This window comes from Acomys minous, assembly GCF_964271855.1.
Source record: "Acomys minous genome assembly, chromosome: 1".
NCBI lineage: Eukaryota > Metazoa > Chordata > Mammalia > Rodentia > Muridae > Acomys > Acomys minous.
In genome coordinates this window covers 40,788,114-40,812,930 of record NC_140483.1, presented here as the reverse complement: position 1 = coordinate 40,812,930, position 24,817 = coordinate 40,788,114, and the positions used below count along the sequence as shown (strand labels likewise).

Here is a 24,817-nt window from a genome sequence, read left to right as displayed (position 1 = left end):
ATAAGTCTCATTCTGTCATCTCTCAGCGAAACATTTTCGGGGAGAGAAGGGCAAATAACTGACAAGTCCCCAGGACTGGGAAGCCCATCTACTAGGGCTGCCCGAAAGTCTTGTAGAACGCAGAACGCTTAGAACTTGTGTGGCCTTTACAGGACAGGACTACAAGCCCCAGAACGCAGCGCGCCATCAGGACGAAACTAGCAAGGCGCCTGTGCATGGGGCTGTAGGCAAGCCCGAGAAAGCAGTGCACTTTGGGACTAGTAGTCCCCAGGAGGCAACTCCTGGGGTCGGCGGTGGGTCCAGGGGGGACAGCTCCCTGCCCAGTCCCGCCTTTTGTCCACGTCCCGCTTCTCCTGGCCAATGCCCCGTCCTGTAGCTGAGGCCAGCCCCTCTCTGAGGCTGTCTCCATTGGTCCTGAGGCTATCCCACTTCGGCTCTACCCGGAAGTAGCCGTGGGGAGGCGGTTTCCTAGACTACGACACCGGAAAGCTGGGGGCGGTGCTCCGAGTCGTGGAGGGCGGAGGGTGGTGGCAGCGCTGGCGCTGGGGACCGGCTCGGTGGCTTCGGCAAACAGTTTGGCGCCGGCGGCCGCCAGCCTCAATCCACAGCCCGCCCTCGACCACGGCTCGCAGCCTCCTCGCCGCCTGCAGCCCGCAATGTGGCCCACCGTGCGGGTGTAGCAGCTGCGCGTGCGCGGAACCGCGGGGCCATGAGCGAAGCCGGCGGCGGCCGGGGCTGTGGGTGCCGGGTCCCCCAGCGAGCGTCATGGAGCCTGGTGGCAGCGACGACCGCGCTCTGCCTGGTGTTGGCCACGTCTGTGTGCACGGCGGGGGCCGCGCCCATGAGTAGGGAAGAGAAGCAGAAGCTTGGGTAAGGGTGCGTGGCTGCCCGGGTGGGTTCCTAGCGAGGCTGGCAGCAGTCGCCTGTCATTGCGCCCCGGCGTGCAGTGGACTTTTTCTCTGGTGACTGGAACAGCTGGTAAGGCTGGACGACCTCGGTGCTGTGGACAGGGTCCAGGAGGATGGGAGACGATGCCCGGGACGTGACCTCGGGGGCTGTCGGGTGTCTCCCGGGCCGCCTGTGACATGTGTGGTGGTGTGTCAGCGCCGCTGCCATGTCAGGGGCTGGTGGAGGGGCTTAGCACCCGGGTAGCGGAGTCCTGGGGGTGGGGTGCCTTTTGGCGGGGGCAGGGTTAGAGTTCTCAGCCAAGTAAGCTCCCAGCGGGAAAATGTTGTGGTGTTTACACCTGTTAAAGGAAAGGGGCGTTCACTGGAACTTGAACTTTTCCGATTTCGCTGTCCCCTTGTTATGTTTTCTTTCCTTCACTGCATTTGTGAAACGGAGCAGGCGATTTGATGTTATTCAAAGGCCTCAATTAAATGTACCCCCTTAGGAGTAGTTTTGTGAGTCTTAAAAGTGTTACAAAACTCTATTTGTAGCGCTTAATCCAGTGATTCTAATCACATCCGGAGTGGCACAAATAAATAAAAAACAAAGTGGAGAATCTGGAAATTGGCAAAACCGTGAACAGTTAAGTGAGAGAAGAGGAAATTCGTGTATGTCAGTAGCACAGACAGTTAATTGTGAGAGATGCTTATTTAAAACAGTGGGGTGGGTGGCTTTTGCACAAGACACCAGGCTGCAGCACTGGCTAGTGAAGATACTAAAAACTGGCTAGGAGTGTAAATTGTGTGATTTATTGACACCAATTCCTGAATTTTAAATTGTGCTTGTTCTATGGTTCATTTTTTTCCCCCTCTGGGAATCTATCCTACAGAAATCAAAGCACGGTTAGAGACAAGTGTGTAAAGGGGCACCTTTTCAGGAACAGAAAGGGTCCTGGGAGGGAAATGGTTGAGTATGATGTTTTGTTTTATATTATGGAATAATGTTTATACATTTGGAAAGAGTTCTATACTAAAGGAAGTTGTAAGGTAAGATATAAATAGTAAGCATACCATTTTATAAGAAAAAATTGTCTGAACTTACAGGGGAAAAAAAAGGTCACTTATCCCATAATGATCAGATGAAAGGGAAGTGGGGCCTTAGGTTCTACTATATCTCATACATATGCTTCTTTATTGCAGTCATTGCGAAAGAACTGTATTCATTTTGTTTTTTGTTTCTGTTTTTGGTTTTTCGAGACAGGGTTTCTCTGTGTAGCCTTGGCTGTCCTGGACTCACTTTGTAGACCAGGCTGGCCTCGAACTCACAGCGATCTGCCCGCCTCTGCCTCCCCGAGTGCTGGGATTATGGGCATGTGCCACCACACCTGGCTAGTTTTTTTTTCTTTTTTAATAAAAAAGCAAATAAAAATCTGAGGAAAAGAAGATGAAGTGTCAGCTATCCAAACAAAATTACCAGTGAATTCTGGTACCTTGCCTTTTTTTTTTTCTTTATAAGTTTAATGTATTGTTTTGTGACGTTTTAATGACTTCCCCACTTTGTTGGCACTTGACACAAGCCATCGCTAAAATCGTTATTTCATCAGGAGGTGAGTGCTGTCTCCATTGGGCAAATGAAGAAACTGAGATTCAAGGTTAACTTGCTCAGAGTCTCAAAGCTGGCAATAGGCGGAGCCAGGCTTGTTGCTGTGGTTTTGTTCCTGTATGTTTTTTAAGCTATGGCATATGCAGAGCTCTTACTCTTCACAGTGCTCTACTTCCTTAAGATTTGGGGCGGAGAACAGTATTATTTCTATTATGTTTGCAAATATTTTATTTGTCTTTCTTATTAAAATTGTATATGACAAATCGGTGAGCCCTAGGTTCAGTATCAAAAAATAAGATGTAGAGCTCCCCCGACCCCCAGTTGTTGTGAACAGTTGCTCAGTTGCTTGCACTTAAATGCTTGATCATATGCAGTCTTATCTTCCCTGGAATTTTTTTTTTTCAGGACGGTAGATTTTGTTAATATTTTTCACTAGCAGAGAATATAGATCAACACAGCTATTATTATGTTGGGAGGCAGTGGGACTTTAGAAAACCATTTATAGAAATTATTTAAGAATGAAAAACATTTTTTCCATGGGGGAGTCAGATTTCCAATATATCTTATACAGTTGCTAAGTTGATAAAAAAAAACTATAGAAACTTTGTAACTGTTTAATACAGTCACTGTGTCATTCTGTAGTTATGTCCACTTTGAAGCTCCTGTTGTGGGACTGGCCGTGTGCTGCAGAGGTGCGAGCGGGCTCTTGAATACAACCACAGTTTGCTCATGATTTGGAAAATTCAAAGCTCTCAATATTGAGTTAGCAAGTTAGAATTTTTTTTTCATTTGTGAGCATGTGTAGACTCTAGCGTTCCCAGAGACGAGAACTTTCCTTTCTTGATATTAATCGTTTATCCTATGTCAGGGAGGGAAGAGTTGGCATAGCCCATTTTATGTTAGCAGGTTTGTGGGGCCTTGACGTGGCTGCTGTTTGAGAAATCTTTATTGTTTGCAAGATGAAAGATTCTGTAAGATACTCCTTAATTTTCTGAAATTCTTTGGATCTGTGTAAATGTACAATCTTTTAAACCAGTGGTGGGTTTTTTGTTTTTTGTTTTTGTTTTTTTTAAATTACGTGTGTGTGTGTGTGTGTGTGTGTGTGTGTGTGTGTGTGTGTGTGGTGTGTGTGCTGTGGCCTGTGGAGTCACAGAGCAGCGTGGAGAATTCAGTTTATCTCCTTCTACCACATGGGTTCTTGGGATTAACCTCAGCCTGCCAGGCTCTTTGCGAGTGCCATTACCCAGTGAACCACCTTGGTAGCCAAGCAAGGTCTTGTTTTTGATGGTTAGGCGTTTCAAAATAGTTATAAAAAGTCAGGACTTATTTAGGTCACAGAATGAAGAACTTGGCCTGGCTGGTCATTACAGCCAGGGCCTGGCTATGAGGTCTCTCTGCCTGTTAACTTTGTTATTAACAGCAGCTCATCATCCATTGTTCTGAAAACGACAATGTAGCATAATAGGAAGGAAAAGAAATAAAGCATTAACATTTAAAAACATTTTTTTTACTACTTTTTCTATTCCTGACTTTAGTAACTGGAACTTTGGGAGGAGAAGTATTAGTAAAAGACTTGTTCGTTGTCTTTCTTAGCTGATTATTAAGTTTGGCCCTGTCTGGCTCTCACATGATTAGCCTTCGCAGTAGCACTCAAGTCCTGGCCATGAGATGGTTCATTGTGAGACTTATTCCTTAGTTTCTGAGACCTGGTGGGGTTTGATTAGTGAATCTGGTTTGGGCACTTGCGATCTTGCAGCCCCAGCCTCCTGAAAGATGGAAGTCTCCCTTTGAGCTTTAGAGTTTTTATTTTTGAAGTGAATTCTATTTTTTAAAGAGTAGTTTTAAGAAAGCAGTGTACATCAAAAAGTGTATCATTTGAAATGAGAGAAGCATAGTATGTATTTAACTAGGCATTAGTGGGTTTACTCAGTTTAATGGGAAAGGCTCAGGCTTGAGAAAATATTTTTATTTCATATTAGTATACACACCCCACTACCCTTAGTAAAATATATAGAATTCGCTAAGCAATAAATGATACTGAAAATCATTGCTTTGAGGAGTTGTCTGGAAACATCCTACCCCAAGAATTAGTTACATAATTATGTTAATAGCTGTAGTATTCCCTTCAAGACCAGCTTTACTTCTCTGCTGTCATGACATGGATCAGTCAATAGTCTTCTTAGAAAAAAAAACAAAACAAAACAAAAAGCAAACAGAAGGGTTTTTTTTCTTTTTTTTTTTTCTTTTTTTGGTTTTTCGAGACAAGGTTTCTCTGTGTGGCTTTGGCTGTCCTAGACTCACTTTGTAGACCAGGCTGGCCTCGAACTCAGAGCGGTCCACCTGCCTCTGCCTCCTGAGTGCTGGGATTAAAGGCATGCAACGCCATGCCTGGCCAAACAGAAGTTTTATATAAATTGCTAGGACTAAGGTAGTGAAGGTTTGGCCCAGCTCTATGTGGTGAGGTAATCAAGACTCTACTTACTCTCTGGTATCCTAACTTGTTTTATTTATTTATTTTATTAGTGTGCCTTTATGAAGGAGAATTATGTTCCTGAAGTACAATAGATAGACTATTCATAATTTTTCTCCCTCTCTGTTTTTTCACAATTAGAAATCAAGTCCTGGAAATGTTTGATCACGCTTATGGCAACTATATGGTAAGTATGAAGCTCACCTGTGCACACTGTGTATAGGAGCTGACTGGACACAGCTGGGAAGTTTTGAACCCTGAATTACTACTGTACATTTTTTGAGAAAGCTTTTAAAAAACAGGACAAACGTAAGCTAGCAAAATATTCCTGGTAGTGATTCTTAGGGAACCAGTTGATTGAATAGGTAAGAAACTGAAACCAGATCATGAACTGTTGTTTGTAAGCAGTTTATTAGGTGCCGGTGGCTGTGGCAGGTGCTAGTGTACATAGGTAAACAGGAGGACAAGGTTGTGTGTGGCTTTAAGGGCTGTTTTTAGGAAACACTACAGCACCACTTTACAAGCCTATGAAGACACCATCGCATAAGTCAAGTAGGAGCTAATACCACTCAGCTTCTGTCCAGATGCTACCATGTGGCCTCTGAATTGAGTGACGTTTGCTTTCTGCTGGGCCAGTGCTTCAGAGCCACTGTAAGATGAAGAAGCGGCTTCCACTGTCAAGGATGAAAGCTCTAGGGATCTAGCACACAAAAAGGTAGATAAAACAGCAAGCAAATTTTAAGAGTTCAAAAGAAAGTTTTGCATAAAAAATTTCTGTTATTTTGTAAAGTGTTTAATGAAGTTAAACTGAGAATTTCTTCTCCTTTCGTTGTTTTTACATTTAAAATATGCCAAGAGACTTTCTCTTATGATAGCCAGAAAGTATAGTTAGCAAAATTTGGCAGAGAGCGGGTGCTAAGTCTTTTAAAGATACTTTTCATCTGACTCAGTAAATCCATTTTTATATAGGACAGATATCATTAAATATCAATATCATTAGATCCTCTTAAATTTTCTTGTATTTTATATTTTTAAAAAAATTTATATGTCTGTGAGTACATGCTATGTGAGTACTCACAGAGGCCAGAAGAGAGTATCCCATCGCTAGGCGCAGGAGGTTGTGAGCTGCCAAAGGTGGGTACCAAGAGGCAAAATCAGGTCTTCTGGAAGAGCAGTAATTGCTCCTAACCCCCCGCCCAACCCCCAGTTACCTTTCCAGGCTCTGTTTTTATATTTTAAACATGTTTCATATTTGATAGCCCTGTTCTCTTTTCTTATCACTTGATTAGAGTGAGGTTTGCCTTTCAGTAATATTTCTAGACTCTGATGGTTTTGAAGCTTTGTGTGCAAACACTGAAAACATAATTGTAAACTTACTACTCAGTATGACTGTAGCTATTCCTTTAGTATTGCTTTCAAAATCATTTACTCCTCATTTGTTTTGCTTGACAGAAGCTTAGTTTAACATGTTTAGGCTAGTTATGGTATAGAAATAGCCAAATGGACCCTAGCAAGGCCCTCCAATTGTAGCCAGCTCATATAGGTAAAGTTTGATTCCAAAGTTGAGTAAAATAGGAGACAGCTAGATGGCTTTACCACATTTTGCTCTAAACAGGGCCCTCTCTTTAAAGATTTTATTTGCTGTGTGTATGTGTTTGTGTGTGTGTTGGCATGTGTGCATGGAAGGCGGACATCAGTGTTGGGTATCTTCCTTAGTCACTGTTCACCTTCATTTTTGCCACAGAGTCTCTCACTGACCCTGAAGCTCCTGGCGTGGCTAGACTGGCAGGCCCAGCATCCTTTCTCTGTGTCCGCAGTGCTGGGATCGTTGACATGAATTGTCATGTCTGACTTTTGTGTAGGCTCTGGGGAGTCTGAGCTCAGATCTTTATGCTTGTGGGACAAGCACTTTGTTGACTGAGCCATCTCCCCAGTCTTGGGAACCTGTTTTATAAAGTATGTTATGTTTAATATTTCTCCCTCTTAGTTAAAGTCCTGCCAATGCGTACTCAGTGAGGTTTGTGACACAGTGGGTACCAAGGGTAGCCCTCACAAGATTCTCTGACCCAATTACTAACGTAAGCTGGCTGGGTGACTTTGCTATAATAACTACATAGAAGATTGAAGCGAGCCAAGTGTCCGCTGTGTAGATTGCGGTTGGATGGCAGTTGTGTGTCCGCTGTGTAGATTGTGGTTGGATGGTAGTTCTGTGTCCGCTGTGTAGATTGTGGTTGGATGGCAGTTCTGTGTCCGCTGTGTAGATTGTGGTTGGATGGTAGTTCTGTGTCCTCTGTGTAGATTGTGGTTGGATGGTGGTTCTGTGTCCGCTGTGTAGATTGTGGTTGGATGGCAGTTCTTTGTCCGCTGTGTAGATTGTGGTTGGATGGCAGTTCTTTGTCCGCTGTGTAGATTGTGGTTGGATGGCAGTTGTGTGTCCGCTGTGTAGATTGTGGTTGGATGGTAGTTCTGTGTCCGCTGTGTAGATTGCGGTTGGATGGCAGTTGTGTGTCCGCTGTGTAGATTGCGGTTGGATGGCAGTTCTGTGTCCGCTGTGTAGATTGCGGTTGGATGGCAGTTGTGTGTCCGCTGTGTAGATTGCGGTTGGATGGCAGTTGTGTGTCCGCTGTGTAGATTGCGGTTGGATGGCAGTTCTGTGTCCGCTGTGTAGATTGTGGTTGGATGGCAGTTGTGTGTCCGCTGTGTAGATTGCGGTTGGATGGCAGTTCTGTGTCCTCTGTGTAGATTGTGGTTGGATGGCAGTTGTGTGTCCACTGTGTAGATTGCGGTTGGATGGCAGTTGTGTGTCTGCTGTGTAGATTGTGGTTGGATGGCAGTTGTGTGTCCGCTGTGTAGATTGCGGTTGGATGGTAGTTCTGTGTCCGCTGTGTAGATTGCGGTTGGATGGCAGTTCTGTGTCCACTGTGTAGATTGTGTTGGATGGTAGTTCTGTGTCTGCTGTGTAGATTGCGGTTGGATGGCAGTTCTGTGTCTGCTGTGTAGATTGCGGTTGGATGGCAGTTCTGTGTCTGCTGTGTAGATTGCGGTTGGATGGCAGTTGTGTGTCCGCTGTGTAGATTGCGGTTGGATGGCAGTTGTGTGTCCGCTGTGTAGATTGCGGTTGGATGGCAGTTCTGCATTTTTATTCACTTAGATCCTAGACTGATCAGTTAACTCATTTAAGTCAGGTCTTGTAAAATGGGGATAACTGCAGAGGATTACTGTAGACCATAAGATTTTTTTAAAAACAGAGAGACACTTCTTTATTTTTAATTTTTGATAAAGTCAGCTTTTGTATGTCTTGTGCTTAGCATGGTACTTGAACACCTAAGCACTTAAGTCTTTTTTTAAAGAACTAAATTGAATTCTTGTGAAAATGAAATGAAACTTTTTTTGCATTTGATTATTTTTATACATCTTGCCTTTTAAAGAAACAACTTCATAAACTTCCTTTAAAATGGGAAGCTCTGGAGGATTTCAGGGTCTATAAACTTCCTCATATTGGCTGTCCGTGTTGGATGGAGAGTGCCTGCTCCATGATAAGCTTTTAATAATGTAGCGCTTGTCCTGTTTCTCACTAGTTGTTTGCAGTGTTGTTTGTCAGTCTGTTCTACAGCAGTTTGCTTGAGTCTACTTGGCCCTGGGGGAAAGAAAATGGTGTTTTCAAAAGGTGGCCAATATAAAGTAGTTAGGAGCACGGCCTTGGGACCTGGAAGAGGGTTCCTGAGGAGACTGCCACCTTCCATCCTGGTTAGGAAGGGAAGGCTGAGCTGATGTCAGAGCCTTTTGCTCATCAGTATAAAGTGAAGTCAGTCCTTCACCTGCCTTACAGAGTTGTGCAAGGCTGTCTTCATTTTATACGACTGCCTAGTTAGAACAGTGTCTGACAAGTAGGGAGCACTGTGTGTAACTGCGACTGATAATTACAACTGTTATGTATTATTTGCTGAAGATGGAAATTTCTCCTGTAAGCTGAATGTAGTGCCACACACCCTCTAATCCCAGCACTTTTTGGTAGAGGCAGGAGGATTACCACCAGTTCCAGGCATCCTGGTCTATATAGCAAGTTTTAGGTCAATCAGGACCAAGACCCTGTCTTAAGTAAACCAAAATCAAAACAAAAACCAGAAAGGGAGAAAATTCTCTCCTAAAATTCATGTAGGTTGGAACCCAAATGTGTTTCTAGATTGAACGGAGAACTTCCTGCGAGCGTGTACTTCCTCCAGTGTGAGGCATGTGCTCTTGAGCTTACTGCTCTGTCTGCTGATGCTGCAGTCTCTGGGTACTGCCTCGCCACAGAATGTCATGCCAGGTGTTACTACCTCTCTGTGGCCCCTGAATGGAGGTTCTCTGACTTTTGTGTTATTGCCATAGCTCTTAACGTTATGTTGATGATTATGCGACAGATCTCTAGTCCCCACCAGACTGTGACGTATTCTCAGTGAACTAATTGCACAGATGGCTTTCTCTTTTCCCCAGATCGCATGCAATTTGATGTTTATTTTGGCAGTTCTTGCATAATCTAACTTAGCCCTAGACCATAGTCACTGTAAGGCTTCTAGTAACAGGTTTTGCATATCTATGCTGAGTTGAGTTTACAAATTAATGCAAATGATAAAATGGTGTCTGTCAGGGCCATTCCTTGGGGACCAAGGGAGGAGGAGGATTATGCTATTTGATTCCTGGTGTTTTATCCTGGCTACTCTGGGCAATCAAACTGTTGTTAGCAAAAGATGTACTTTGTAGACCCCCAAATATTACAGATAAAATTGGAAGGAGTTGGATACTTTCTTCAACGAGTAGAATCTTCCTAGTACTATAGTCACTTTATGTTTGGTTTCCTGAAATAAATAGTGTTGTTTTTAACAGAATCTCTCTATTGTTCGATTTTACCAATAAAGACACCGAGCCAGAAGCTGGGGTGAAAGCCCGCTAGCTCAGAGAGGCTGCACACAGCCGACCTTCCTCCTAGGCTCATGTCCCAGAAGGAATGTCCTTCCCTTTTACTTCCTGTGTGTTTCTACCTGTTGTCGTCCTCCTGACTTCCTCTTCCTCTCTATGGTATTTTTCTTAATACTCCTGTGTTCACTTCCTGTCCACTGGTTGCTTGCTCCGCCTCTTGACCTATGGTTGACTTACTTTAATCCTCTTTACAATATTCAAGCAGAAAGCTCTTGCATTAATGATGTGTGTGCTAAGGATGAGCCACACCACAGCTAAAAAGGCTTTTCCAGTAAATAACACAATCTCTGGGTTCACAGTGTCATCAAATATCCTGCAAGGAAATAGTCTTTTTCTTCATTTTGAGACAGCCTCTGTATGAACTCACTATATAGCACAGGCTGACCTAAAACTCGTTATCCTCCTGCATCAGCCTCTCAAGCGCCAAGATTACAGCTGTGCACCATCACACCCAGCTGATTAGTTTTCATTGCTAAACCATAGGAGTGATTTTAAAATGCAACAACATTGGATTTCCAGATTTATGTCCATTTATTTAGTAATGCCTCTCCCCCTTCAAAACTTTATTTTACAAAATATCCACAACACACAATTTACCATTTTAGTCATTTTAAGAAAAACAGCTCTGTGGCATTTGTCTCTAGAACACTGGTTCTCAGCATGTGGGTAGCAACCCCTTTGGGGGTTAAATGACCCTTTCACAAGGGTCACATATCAGATATCCTGCATATCAGATAGTTACACTATGATTCATATACAGTAGCAAAATTACAGTTATCAAGTAGCAACAAAAACTTCTCTGGCTAGGGGCGCCCACAGCGTAAAGGACAGTGTTAAAGGGTCACAGCGTAAGGAAGGTTTTGAACCACTGGTCCAGAGCATCAGTCCCTCTCCCATCTGAAGCTCTGCACTGGATTTTTCTTTTTAATCGCCTACTCACCAAGAAGAGTAATCTAGAAACAGAATGTCTCAGATGGGTCCTAGGTCATCTGGGGAGTGAGAGTTTGAGTTTAGAACAAACAGCCAGACTTTTCTTTGGTTTGCATTTCCCACCAGCAGTGCATGCGCTCAGATACTACACATCCTCTCACAGGCTGGCATGACCAAGCCTTTAATTTTAGCTGTTCTAGTGGGTGTGCGGTAGTGTCTCGCTGACTTAAATTTCATTTTCCCTGGTGACTAATGCTATTGAAAAGTCTTCCTGTGCATTTATTTTATATTTATGCATCTTTTTTTGAAGAATCATCTGTTATAGGTTTTTTTTTTTCATTTTAAACTCAAGTCCTTTGTCTTATTATTGCTAAGTTGTGAAAATTATTTTATATCCTGGATATGAGACCTTTGTCATGTTCTATGGATTTTTTTTTTTAGTTTGTATTTTGAATTTTAATTTTTCTAACAGTGATGTTTGAAGTAGGAATAATTTAAAATGTTATCAAGTCTGATTTAATCTTGTATTTGAACATTTTTCATGCTTTTATTGTTTCCTAAAAAATACTTTCCTAATCCAAGCACACAAAACTTTCCTTTTTTTGCTCCTGGATGATATATATATAACTTTAGTTTATTCTCTTAGACTTGTGACTCATTTTGAGTTAATATTTGCATATTATGACATAAAGGTTTTCTTTTCATGTGTGCATATGTAGTTATTATGGCACTATTGTTGTAATGACTGGCCTGTTCCTGCACAATTACCTTGACACCTATGTAGAAAGAAAGATTTGACTGTGGGTGGCTGAGTGGGTAGGTGGGCAGATAGTAGGTAGGTGGGCAGATAGTAGGTAGGTGGGTAGGTAGTAGGTAGGTGGGCAGATAGTAGGTAGTAGGTAGGTGGGTAGGTAGGTGGGTGGGTAGGTGAGCAGATAGGTAGGTAGTAGGTAGGTGGGTGGGTGGGTAGGTGGGTGGGTGGGTGGGTAGGTAGGTGGGTGGGTGGGTGGGTAGGTGGGTAGGTAGGTGGGTGAGCAGATAGATAGATGGGTAGGTAGATGGGGCTCTCTAGGCTCTGTGCTTTGTTTCCTGCTTCTTTACACCACTGTCACATTGGCCCAATTTTTGTAACCTTGTGACACATTCTCAGCTCAGCATTGTCAATCTGCTAGCTTTGTTTTCCTTTTCCAGGATTGTTTCTGGCTATTTTAGATTTTTTTTTTTTTTTGCATTTCTATGTAAAATCAAGACCATATCGCCAGCTTCTGCTCAATCACCAGCTTTTGTTTGGTGTTATGTTGAATCAATAGAACAATTTGCAGAGAATTTCTTTTTTCTGTTTTTTCGCCCCTGAAACAGTCTTGAACTTATTGTGTAGGCAGAAATCACCTTGAACTCCTGATCCTCCTCTCCCTCATCCAAGTGTTGTGCTGTGATCTCAGCTGTGCACCCTGGTACCTGCCTGGCTTTATGGAGAGACCTGATTTCCCTCTTTCTTCCTTCCTTCCTTCCTTTCTTTCTTTCTCTCCTTCCTTCCTCCCTTTTTCTTTTTTCTTTTCTTTTCCTTCCATTTCTTTCTCTTTCTCTTTCTTCCTGCCTTTTTTCCTTCCTTTTTTCCTTCCTTTCTTTCTTTCTTTCTTTCTTTCTTGTTTTCCCAGACAGTTTCTCTGTGTAACAGCACTGATTGTCTTGGAACACAGATCCTCCTGCCTCTGCCTCCTTAGTGCTGGGATTAAAGGTGTGCACCACTGCACCAGGCTGAGAACTGATTCTTAATATTAAGTCTTTATGAATGTTGTTCTACCTACTTAGGCTCAATAATATGGTTATGATTTTAGTTGTTGTATTTTACTAGGGTGAAATGTTTTCCCTCCACCTAATATGTAATAAGTGCTACTAAAAAGTCTTCAGGCTGGCGTTTTGACTTGACTCTCTATAGCTGAGTTTGTCACCTCAAGCCATAGTAAATTGAAAGTCTAATATGGAGAATACTAGTTTGTATCTTAACTTACTTTTCCCCTTTTGCATTTAGTCAGGTACCTTTTCTTTGTGGTTCCTGCAAGACTCTTTTTATCACCTGAGTTCCACTTCTGAGTTATAATTAGTTATTCAATGTTTTCGTGACTCTTTGTTTTGTCAACATGATTGTTTCCCCTTTTCTGGCAACACGTGGAGAGGAGACATTACTGTGCGTCACACAGCCGGCCTGTCTGGAACCTGCTGCAGCTGTTTGCTGCCACGTATGCTTTGCTCTGGCAGTATGCAAACTCTCTGGAGTGCACTTTGTGGTTAACCTGAAGGAAGGCTCTGGCTTTATTTTATCTTTAACCTTGAGACAAAGAGTATGAAGTATTTTTATACTTTACCTCCAAGTTACTTTGATTATTCTGTTTTGTACTTGATGTGGATATTTTTATTATCTAGATAGGTTCAGGGTTTGAATTTTCATATATAATTTGGAGTTTAGATTTACATTTAATTTCAGATAAAAGCATTTGTGATTTTGCTTTATAGAACTCAAAAAATAGCAGTATGAGGTTTCTAAACAGTAGGTAAAAATACTAAGGAACTTTTACCATCAGATTAATATTTTGTCTTTTTACAAAATAACTTTTAAAATATTAAAGCAACTTTAAATTTTTTTGCTTTTATAATTTACATGTATTAAATATAAAACAAAGCAATAAAATTATAAGCACTCTGGGGAATCAGTTGTTGTAAGATTGACACATAATAATAATGAGGAATTTATGCTGAAAATGTGTATTATTAAAATTTTAAAAATATAGCATAAAATTCAGAATGTGGTGGCTAGATATGGATTCTAATTATGTCAAAATATCTCAGGATGAATCATTATGGAACATTCAGTTTTCTAAAAAGTAGGCTAAGAAATACAGACAGTGTTGATGACTGTAACCATTACTCAAGTGTAGAGGAAAAATAAGAATTAAAAAAATGATTTACGGCTGTGGTGCACTCCTTTAATCCCAGCACTTGGGAGGCAGAGGCAGGTGGATCTCTGTGAGTTCGAAGCCAGCCTGATCTACAAAGCGAGTTCAGGAACAACCAAAACTGCACAAAGAAACCCTGTCTCAAAAAAACAAAAACAACAACAACAAAAAGATTTATTCATGTTTCTCTGTCTTAAGTGTTTCCCCATGTGTATCTGAGTGCAGCATCAGCATACAGGGTCCTTGGAGGCCAAAAGAGGTGTCAGATCCCTGGAAGTGGACTTAAAAGTGGTGCTGAGCCACTTTCTAGATGCCAGGAACTGCACCTGGGGCCTTTGGAAAAGCTGTTATCTAGTCCGGTTCTGTTGCTCTGAAAACACTATGACCACAAATAATTTGGAGAGGAGCGTATCATCCAGGAAGTCAGGGCAGGGCCTGGCGGTGGGAACTGATGCAGGGCTCAGAAGGGTGCTACTTACGGGCTTGCTCTCCCATGGCTTGCCCAGCCTGCTTTCTTACACACCCAGGAGCACCTGCCCATGAGTGATAGCATCCCTAGTGGGCTGGGCTCACACATACCAATCATGAAACAGAAAGTGACCTGCGAACATGTAAAAGCAAATCTTACAGAGACATTGTCATTGAGAATCCCTCATACCAAATGACTGGAGCTTGTGCCAGGTTGGCAAAAATGTACCAGAACAAACAGCGGGTGCTTTAACTGCTCTTCCATTTCACCATCTTCCAAAATCGAGACTTTTGACGAGGAGCTTTGAAGGTTCATAACGTTTGCACTGTGCTCTGGGAACACCCCAGAGTGCTTGCGCGGGGAGTCTTGTGCAAGGAGTCTTGTGCGCGGAGTTGACCCACACCATACTTCTGTTCCTCCTTCCTCGGTTCCTTCATTCCTGAGTTTTGATTTTGGTGTTTGTCTTGGCTGCCTGAGATCCTCAGGAAGTTTCCTGGGTCTGAAAGGGTCGTAGGTATTCTGTGTCTCTGCTCAGTTGTCTCCTCCCTTACTTGACTTGGAGAACAGCTGAGCAGCCTGGAATGCTTGCGACAGACATGTTTTCTTTCCTCCAGACACTTGAAGGCAGTTCTGCCGTCTTTCCGCTTGCTGGGTATTTCTCTGGAAAGTTCCCAGGAGTAGTCTGATGCCTATGCTGTGTGTGACTTGTTTATTACTCAATTGCCATTCAGTTCTCAATTCCTAAAGTTGAGCAGAAATATCCCACGTGTATGTATGAGTCCCTGTGTGCAGCTCGTGCAGCTCGGGTACCTGAACTCCAGGTACGTAGTGTGTAGCAGAAGAAAAGTAGAGGCCAGGAACTCCAACACATGGCCTTTCTCAAAATTCCCTGGTGGTTATGGGTAAAATTGAAAGCTGACAAAGCTAATATTTAGTATTTTTAATATTTAAAGTATTAAAAATGGAAAGTAAGGCATTTGCTGTTTGTATGAAAAGTTTCCTGCAGGTGCTTGGCAGCGCTGCTCTCCTCAGATGCAGGATAAACGCCTTCTTAGGCAGGGTGTGCACGCGCACATGCTAATTCCAGATGAGCATCAAGCATTTGATACTTTGCTCTCTTAGTGTCATGAAGTATGCAGGGTTACTTTACTTTCTCTGTGACATCTTTAGTCCCATGTCATAACCAGTTTCTTAAGTTATGTTGATAATTTGGCCAATGTTTCATATAATTGAGAAAGAATGGATTCTTTAAAAAGTAGACTTTAGAAGATTGACCTTTGGTGGAACAAATATCATTAAACATTAGAAACAAAGTAAATTCCAGATAGAGAAAACACTTAATTGTAGTGTGTATGTATGTGTACATATGTGTGTGTGTATGCATATGAGTGATGTTTCTAGGGCCCACAGTAGCCTGGTGCAGCATTCCTGAAATCCAGAGACCATGAAGGAAGAAATGAATAGATTTACTTACATACTTAATTAAAGCTTGTAGTAAAAATGCTACAAACAGAACTAAAAAACTAAACAAGGAAAGGATAAAAGATATTTTATTGTGTATAACAAACCATGTTTATTGAGTCTCCTTTGGCAATAGAAGTACCTTGAAAAACTTTCTGGATGTAGGTCAGTCACTGAGGCCCTAGCTCTGCACACAAAACAATGCATGTACACAGCTGTATGGGAACCTGGAATATCTCTGCTATTATCCACCACTAGGAGAAAGGACTGCATCCAGTAAGATCCACTGAGCAGATCTGGGTGTTCATGTCCCAGCTCTTATCTGAGCAGCATGCACTTGGAATCCCAGTTTTCAGAAGGCTAAGGCAGGAGCATTGCCAGTAACAGGATATAATAGTGAGCCTATGTTTCAAAAACAAGTATTATAAGTCATACACGTACATGCTTTTGACCTACTAACACATGAGTAAAATTAAAATGCCAGAATCTGGTTTTAATGGTGGAGAGTGAGAATCAAAGAGGCAATCAGATTGTCAGGGTTTTTGTTGTTGTTTGCTTTTTGTTTTTTAAGACAGAGTTTCATTGTCCTTGAACTCACTCTGTAGACCAGGCTGGCCTCATAGAGATTTGCCTGCTTCTGCCTCCTGAATGCTGGGATTTGAAAGCATGCACCACCACTGCCCAGCTTAACAGTTTTTAAAAGAAATTTTAATATTTTTTCAAGCATGCGTTAAATTTAAATTGTCTATAAATTGTATAGATAGTCCACCTTTTAAGTACCCATCCTATGCTCTAAATGATGTCTGTTCCTCTCACTTTCTTCAGTGACTTACTAAGATTTTCCTGTAGGAACATGCTTACCCAGCTGATGAACTCATGCCTTTAACCTGTAGAGGACGCGTCAGAGGCCAGGAGCCGAGCCGGGGTGACGTGGATGACGCCTTGGGAAAGTGAGTATGAGCATAAGGCACTTCAGAGTGGTCAATCCCTTCATGGTCACATTTCTGGGGCTTTCCCAACTTAAGTTCTTTTTTCATTTATTTGTTTATATGTTTACAATTTGCATGTGGAGGTCAGAGGACAACTCGCAAGAGCTGGTCTTCTCCTTTCACCACGTGGATCCTAGGGACTGAAACACTTTGACCCATCGAGCCCTCTTACTAGCACAGTTGACCAGGTTTTAAAGAATGTCTTAAAAAAGAAAGAAAAAGGAAACCTACCTTAAGCTTTATATTAAGGTCCTTTATTCTTTCCTACTCTGAAAAAAAATAATGTAGCTTATTAAACTAGGTATAACTTTGAAAAAATATGTAACAGAGGCTGGAGAGATGGCTCAGAGGTTAAGAGCACTGGCTGTTCTTCCAAAGATCCTGAGTTCAATTCCCAGCAACCACATCGTGGCTCACAAACCATCTATAATGAGATGTGGTATCCTCTTCTGCCCTGCAGGCACACATGTAGCCAGAACACTATATGTGTAATAAATAAATAAATATTTTAAAAGTACGTAACTAAAAAAAATAAAAATAAAAATAAAAAAATAAAAAGTACGTAACTTTGATGTAATCTTTAAAATGCACATGAAGCCATCACCATGTTATAAGGTCACTGCATATGTATGTATGTATGTATGATGTATACATGCATGTATTATGTGGTGTGTTTTGATGTATAACTACTAATTTATTTGTGTGGCTGGGGTTGGGCCCTTCGCATTGAGCTTTAAAGTTTTATTTGTTTTTAAAGGAGCCAGTGAAGTTTCTATGCATCTTCAGCGGTGCATAGCTGCTTCAGATGGCTTGGTTGTTGTGTAGATCACATTGTAATGTAGATACATGGGAGAGCTGCTTATAGCGTGTTATATCTTGTTACACTTGTTTCTTAGGTTTTCCCTAACACTGATTGATTCTCTGGATACCCTTGTGGTAAGTTCCATTTTTCCTGGAGTTATGTATTTTATAAGTTTCCTGATATCCACACTCAAATATTACTATGTATGGAATAGAAGCTGTAACAATTTAAGATGTTCAGATCTTTGCTTCGTAATAAAAGCTTGGTTACGTTATGTCAAGTTACTGTCAAATGCAATCATGTAGCAGAATGGAGATACTCAAATGGTTTATCAAGATGTCTGGCTTACATGTCTCCCCTGCCTTGGGGTGAGGAGGTTGACGCTTTTGAAAAAAGGTAATTTGGAAAAATGCTTTGCTGTTCTTGACCCATGGTGGTATGCCACATGATACTCACACTTACGCACAAACAAAAATTGTTTTTCCCAGCAGGCATTTTTGGCTTTTCCTTTCAACCCGTACACTGTAGAGCTTGTGTTAATTCGTATTAAGTTTTAGAGTTGTTTGTGGTGGTGGAGGAGCAGCATTGTGTTCCAAATGCTATGATTCTGAAGTACTGTCTTCTCGATGTTTTTGCCATTAGGCCCTGTGGAAATGGGCTTGTTTAAGGGTTATCTTTAAGGGTCAGTCCTGTATTTTAAATTATTCCAAGTGCTGATTAATACTAAAAATGAATCAAGATTTAAAACATCTTTCAAGTAGCAGAAAGTTTTCTGCTATTGTCTATATTTCCCTTGCAGCATATTTCTTAATTTTGGGACAGAATCGCTCTGTGAGAGCAGCTCAGAGAGGGTGCCTCTAACATTCAGAGTATTGTTAAACCAAAGGAGTCAACAGCTAAAGGCAAACCTCTTCTACTGCATCTGGTCTCTAAATAAAATCTAATCATGTCTGTAATTTAGATGGAAAACCCAGGGCAGCTTTTGTTTTCTTGTTTTTGTTTTTAATTTTTTTAAAGATTTATTTATTTATTATGTATATAGTATTCTGCCTACATATGTGCCAGCAAGCCAGAAGAGGGCACCATATCTCATTATAGATGGTTGTGAGCCACCATGTGCTTGCCAGGGATTGAACTCAGGACCTTTGGAAGAGCAAACAGTTGCTCTTAACCGCTGAGCCATCTCTGCAGCCTCCAAGGCAGCTTTTGTAATGACAGTGACCCTTTTTCATGGAGCTCATTCCAAGAACTCACTGAGGTTTCAGTTGAGTCACAAGTCTAGACTTGCTTGATTAGAATAGTAATGATATTAAACACTTGTATCAGGCACTCTGGTTAAAGTACTTTGCACACACGATCTCACTTAAGCAAGCGCCACTATGTAGAGCAGGGTCTCCCTCCTGTATTGATGAAGGAATATGCTCAGATATGACTCACAAGTGACTGAAGTGAGAGAACTAGACCTCAAATCAGGGCCTGTTCTTGACTGTAGTGTCACCCCGCTTCCTTTGCCAGTGGGATGTGCGTGGGATACGGGTGGCATCGGGTAAGGGCTGAGGCTCAGTCAGATGAAGACAGTACTTCTTCTGGAGTAGGCAGTGTCTCATTTTACATAGTTACATATTTGTCTATTTTGTGTGTGTGTGTGTATGTGGGTGCATGTACCACACTGCACGGAGTGCAACTTGCAAGGGCTGAATTTCTCCTTCTATTGTATAGGTCTCAGGGATTGAATTCAGGCCAGCGGGTTGGCAGCAGGTGCCTCCACCCACTGGGCGAGCCCAAGAGCCTGGTGTCTAAGACGCTGCTTGATGAGCAGGATGGCTGTTGACTGTGTTCTGACATAGAAGCCAAAATCCCTGCAGAGCACACCTCATGTAGCTTAACTGTAGGTCCTGGGCAATATATGGACACATATGAACAGTAGTTGAAGTAGAGGAACTGAAGTAGGGAAGAAAAGGTTCTCTATATCCCTGCCTGTCATCTGTTGAAGTATAAAAAAGAATCTTCTTATCTGAATCACTTGGGTTCATAACTTTGTATTTTAGAATATGTCATAAGCTTTACAGGCTTGGCGTTCCTAATCCAAAATCTAAAATACTGGAAATCTGTAACATTTTGAGTGGTGCCAACAAGGTATTTAAAACCTAAACATTTCAGATTTTGAAGCACTTTGGACTTTAGATTTGGGCTTAGAGATGTGTCAACCTGTGGTATAAACCCAGTCTGAATTCCTTTTCATGGGTGTTTTAAAGTCCTGAAAGTATGTCAGTGTGTAAAGATGTTCTGTTGTTTGTACTTAACTTTTCAGTTTTGTACATCCCATTTTTATAATATACTTAAGGGATATTTTATTTTGTATGCCTCATCTTTCTGACTCTTAAAGTATGCTAACATTGATTCTAGTATCTAATTCTAAGTATAGTTTTTTTCTTGACTTGAAAGAAAAGAATTTTATCTCATTCCTTTCTTCCCCTAGGTATTAAACAAAACTAAGGAATTTGAAGATGCAGTGAGAAAAGTTTTAAGAGATGTTAACTTAGATAATGATGTAGTTGTGTCAGTCTTTGAAACAAACATCAGAGTTCTTGGGTAAGTGCACAACACTAAGGATGTAATGATAACACTGGAAAAGCTTCCGGCTGATTGTTTCTTGAATGTAGTAAAGCTGTTTCTTTCGCCTGAAATACAAAATTTGGGGGTGCGGGAGAGATGGCTCAACAGTCAAGAGCACCAGCTGCTCTTGCGGAAGACCCAGGTGGAATTCCCAGCTCCCACATGGCTGCTCACAGTCACTGAAAGTCTAGTTCCAGGGGATCCCATCCCTCTCTGGCCTCCAAGGGTGCTGCATGCACGTGGTGGACAGGCAGACAGACATTCATCAGCCACCCAAACACCCATACACATTAAAAAAAAAAATGGAATCCAGGCATGGTGGCTCAGACTTGTGATTCTGACCCTTAGAAAGCTATGGCAGGAGGATTGTAAGAAGTTCAAAACCAACCTGGCCACACAGTAAGTCCCAAACCCATCCCAGCCCAAGCTAGAGTGAGCTTTTCTCAAACAAACAAAACAAAACAAAACTTTAAGTAGGCCATGGGGATAACCGCATATTATGGTGTAACAGACACAACAGTCTTTGGAAAGAGATTCACGTCACAGGTGATCCAAGTGTGAGAAGGAGTTGTAGGTTCACTGCATTTTCTCTTAGTCACGTCAGCGGTTTCCAGAAGTCTACATAGTTGGCCAGCATTAGCCAGAAGCCTCTGCAGAGAAGCCACGTGAGACTCAGTTTACAGTCTTGCTCCTTACACAGTAATACTACCCTTGACAGCTAGCTAAAGTATGAGATAAAATTAATTCATTCCAGCATTAGGTAAGTTTATGTTTGATAGCTTGTGTAGTCCTCTGTCCTGTCTCCTTGTCAAGTGAGCTACTCTTCAATGAAATGTAACAAGCCTGACATAGCTTCTTAGAGATTATTAGTCCTTTAATGAGGACTAATTTTTAACTAACATTTAAATTTTTAAATGTTATAATAAGAGGCAGAGATTTTCAGGGTGATAAAACTTTAAATTCATTTTTAAAACATTTATCTTGTTTGTTAAAATACATGTGATATCCAGGGTGTACTTTGGTTTAAGAAAAAGTAAGATACTTAAGAATGTCAAGTATTTGTTTATTTGTTATGTGCCGGAGTAGCCCGTAGGACAGTGTGTAGGAAGGAACAAGTTCTGTACTTGTAGTAAGTGGAGTTTGGAGTTTGAACTCTAGTCTGCAGCCTTGGTAGCAAATCCCTTTACCCACTGAGCCTTCTTGCCATCCCCTAATATTTTTATTTGTTTGTTGGTTTTAATATGTTAGCTATGTGATTATAATAGCTTGTCACAAAACGAGTAGTCAGTAAAAAAGAATTAAATTGATCTGTAGCCTTTCCTATGTTTGCAGATTGTTGAGAACAATTGCTCACACCTTCTTAGGTAGTAGCTTGTAAATATCTGTAGTTAAATTGCAGGCAATGTTTTGTCTCTATGATCCTAGGGGTCTTTTGGGTGGACATTCGCTTGCAATCATGCTGAAAGAGAAAGGTGAATACATGCAGTGGTATAACGACGAACTTCTCCAAATGGCAAAGCAGCTGGGTTACAAACTCTTACCCGCTTTCAACACTACCAGCGGCCTTCCCTATCCCAGGGTAAGTCACTGCGAACACGTAGTTCATTGGCACTTCCTTTGCTGTTAACAGAGTGAGTTCCTGTGATCAGAGGTGTTTCTCACCCACGTGAGCCTCAAAGAAGATGCGTCAAAGCTGACAGCAAATTTGTTTTGACATTTCTGCTAAGTCACATTTGAGCAATGTGAAAATTTATGCAAGCTTTCTTCGGCCTCAGTGTGTCAGGCTAGATAATGCTGCAGAAGAGGAGACTGCCAGACTGCAGTGTGGGCCAGAGTTGTTGGTGCTAAGATGAGGCAGAAGCTGGGAGAGTAGGAAGGTGTTACTCTCCGAGGAGAGGGTGAGGCGGAAGTGGAGCTGCTGGAGAAGAATGCATTCAGAGATTCAGGAGCAAACATCGCCCAGTGGGCAGTGTGATAAAATCATAAGAATAAGGCTCCAGAAGGGGAGTGTCTAGGTGTGACGCCCTGCAGGGTGCTGTGGGGCAGACCAGTGGGGGAAGGAGGCTACAGTGTGGGTTGCTGGCTGCCCTGGGTTCCTGCTTTGCTGGCATTAGAGCTCTGAGACCCAGCTGTAGAGTTCTTGAGGGAGCTTCGCTATGGTTTTGTCCTCCAAGAATATTTTATATTTAAAACAGAGGAGGAAGAAGCCACTGAGGGTGGCGTGAGCTCTCTTATTCTTCACGAACACTGTTTCCCTCCCATTTGTCTAAGTCAGACTTGAGGTCTGTCACTTTCCTTTTTGATTTTGCTGCTGTGCTATTAAAACCAACTTAAGGGTTGGAGAGATGGCTCAGCCTTTAAAGGCTAGGCTTACAACCAAAAATAAAGCCAATTTAATTTCATTCATAAACTACTATATCTTAATGTGGTTATTCTCTCCTCAGGCTTATTATTAGGAAAATACTGGGACTAAAACATTTGATACTGAATTGCTTTCAAAACTTTAACATTCTCCTTGCCCCATTGGCTGGCCCTTAACATTCAGAACTTGTTACAGCTCAGCAATAGGCTTTCTAGTGTTCTATCATAGTGCTTAGTTACCTTTCTATCGCCCTGACAAGACACCATGGCCAAGGTAACATGAAAGGAAGGGGTTAGTTAGGCTGATGGTTTCAAAGGGTTAGAGTCCATTGCAGGTGAGGGAAGGCCCGACAGCAGTCACAGCTGAGACCTCCCATCCCAAACTGCAAGCAGGCAGCAGAGAGCACATTGGTAGGAGGATTTTAAATCTTCTAAGCTCAGCCCTGCAACACACCTTTCCATCCAAAACAGCACATAGTGCTCTCACAGCAAGGCCACACCTCCTAATCCTTCCCAAATAATTCTCCAGCTGGGGACTAAGCATTGGAACATAAGCCAGTGGGGCCATTCTCATTCAAACTAATATACCCCTGTAACCCAGGGAAACGACCTTTCCATCCACAACCGTGAGCAGTGCTCTCACGCCCGCCTAGGGATTTCTGTACTGCATGCTTTTAGGCCTACCGTCTCTACTGCATACTATAACTTCTCTGAAAGTTAGTTAGGCAAGGCTCATTTATTAAGTCATTGTTGACTGGGTAGGTGCTTCCCAAACCAGAGGTCACACCCATTCATTTCCCCACCTGTTCAGTATGTCATGACTGGTACGTTTTCTCTAATGAAATATTAGAATTAAATCCCATATTATTTAACTTTTCAGTTTGGGTAGTTTTTCCTTTTTTTTCTTCTATATGTGCATGTTATATGTACTTGTTAGTGTGAGTATATATACATATGTGTCAGTGTGTGTGTGTGTGTGTGTGTGTGTGTGTGTGTGTGTGTGTGTTGGGGGTGAGGATGGGTAGAGAGACCCGAGGTAGTCAGCTGTCTGTTTTCAATCTTAGGTTTTTGAGCTAGGGTCTCACTGATGTGGGAGCTCGTTGGGTCCTCCATGCTGGCTCACTAATGAGCTTCAGGCCTTCCTCTGGGTCCCACAGTACAGGGGTTATAGAGCATGCAGCCAGCCCCAGACAAGGACGTGTGCCTAGGCGGCAGCACCGTACTGAGACATCTCCCTGGCTCCAGCTTTAGTGTTTAAATATCTTTTCTGTCAACAGACAATCTTACATACATCTTTTTACATTGTTCTGAATTTTATTTTAAATTTTTCGGATGAATCACTAGAAGAAAGAAGTATGGAATGCTTTTAAAGACTCTGAGTACTCACTTGCTGCCAGAAAGATACTTTGATATTCCCTCGATGGCAGAACGTGTGATTCCAACACTGTTCAGTGTCATTCTTTCCTCAGTATTGTGAGGGGGACACTGGAGTCATTTTAAATGAGAATGCCTTGGCTTGCTAGTATGTTTGCATTGTTAACTGGTCATTTCCCCTTAGTTTATTAAAATAGATGTGAAACTATTTAAAGCAGTATGTATACATTTGAATTTACTTTTAGTATTTTTAGTTGTTTTACTTCCATTTATGTTTTTTAACTTAAAAAAATTATGTGTGTGGGTGTTTTGCCTGCATGTGTGTATGTGTGCTACCTGCCTGTTGATGCTCACAGAGCCTAGAAGAGGGCATTGGATTATCTGGAACTGGAATTTCAGACAGCTGAGAGGCACCATGTGGACGCTGGGAAACGAACCTGGGTCTTCTGGAAGAGCAGCCAGTGCTCCATCTCTCAAGCCCCGAGCTGTTTTTTAAGAGCGCTCAATCGAGTGCATGCGTGCATGTGTGTGTTGTGTATGTGTGTGCACATGCACGCATATGCCTGCGTTTACCTGTGGGTATGTGCACCAGTGCAGGTATCCACAGAGACCAGAGAAGGTGTCGCTGGGTCCCATGGAGCTGGAGTTAGGGGCTGTGAGCCACCTGATGTGGGTGCTTGGAGTTGACCTTGGATTCTCTCAAGAGCAGTTGGAGCTCTTAACCATCTCTGTTAACCCTAGTTTTTGTTTTAAACAGAGTTTTAGAATTTGAGGAGTCTAGCATCTCTTTCTCTCTCTGTATGTATATATGTATGTACATGTTGGTATCTGTGTGTGTTGTGCATGTGTGTATGTGTACGGCAGCTCAACACTGGGTGTCTTCCTTAGTGGTCCACAGTATTTTTTTGAGACGTAGTCTCCTATTGAACCTGAAGCTCTAGG

At 42.1% G+C, this 24,817-nt stretch overlaps 1 protein-coding gene across 5 annotated transcripts in view; it reads left to right on the top strand.

Moving 5' to 3' along the window:
* Positions 1–498: 498 nt before the first annotated feature.
* Positions 499–24,817, top strand: part of EDEM3 (ER degradation enhancing alpha-mannosidase like protein 3) — a 63,336-nt gene continuing 39,017 nt past the window's right edge. For all 5 annotated transcript variants that reach the window (XM_084782103.1, XM_084782101.1, XM_084782104.1 and 2 more), the window contains exons 1-6: positions 499–870; positions 5,102–5,147; positions 16,583–16,683; positions 17,619–17,658; positions 20,004–20,116; positions 21,566–21,719. In XM_084782103.1, the coding sequence (XP_084638229.1) occupies positions 710–870; positions 5,102–5,147; positions 16,583–16,683; positions 17,619–17,658; positions 20,004–20,116; positions 21,566–21,719 (615 nt within the window). In that variant the 5' untranslated portion in view covers positions 499–709. The remainder of the gene's footprint in view (positions 871–5,101; positions 5,148–16,582; positions 16,684–17,618; positions 17,659–20,003; positions 20,117–21,565; positions 21,720–24,817) is intronic.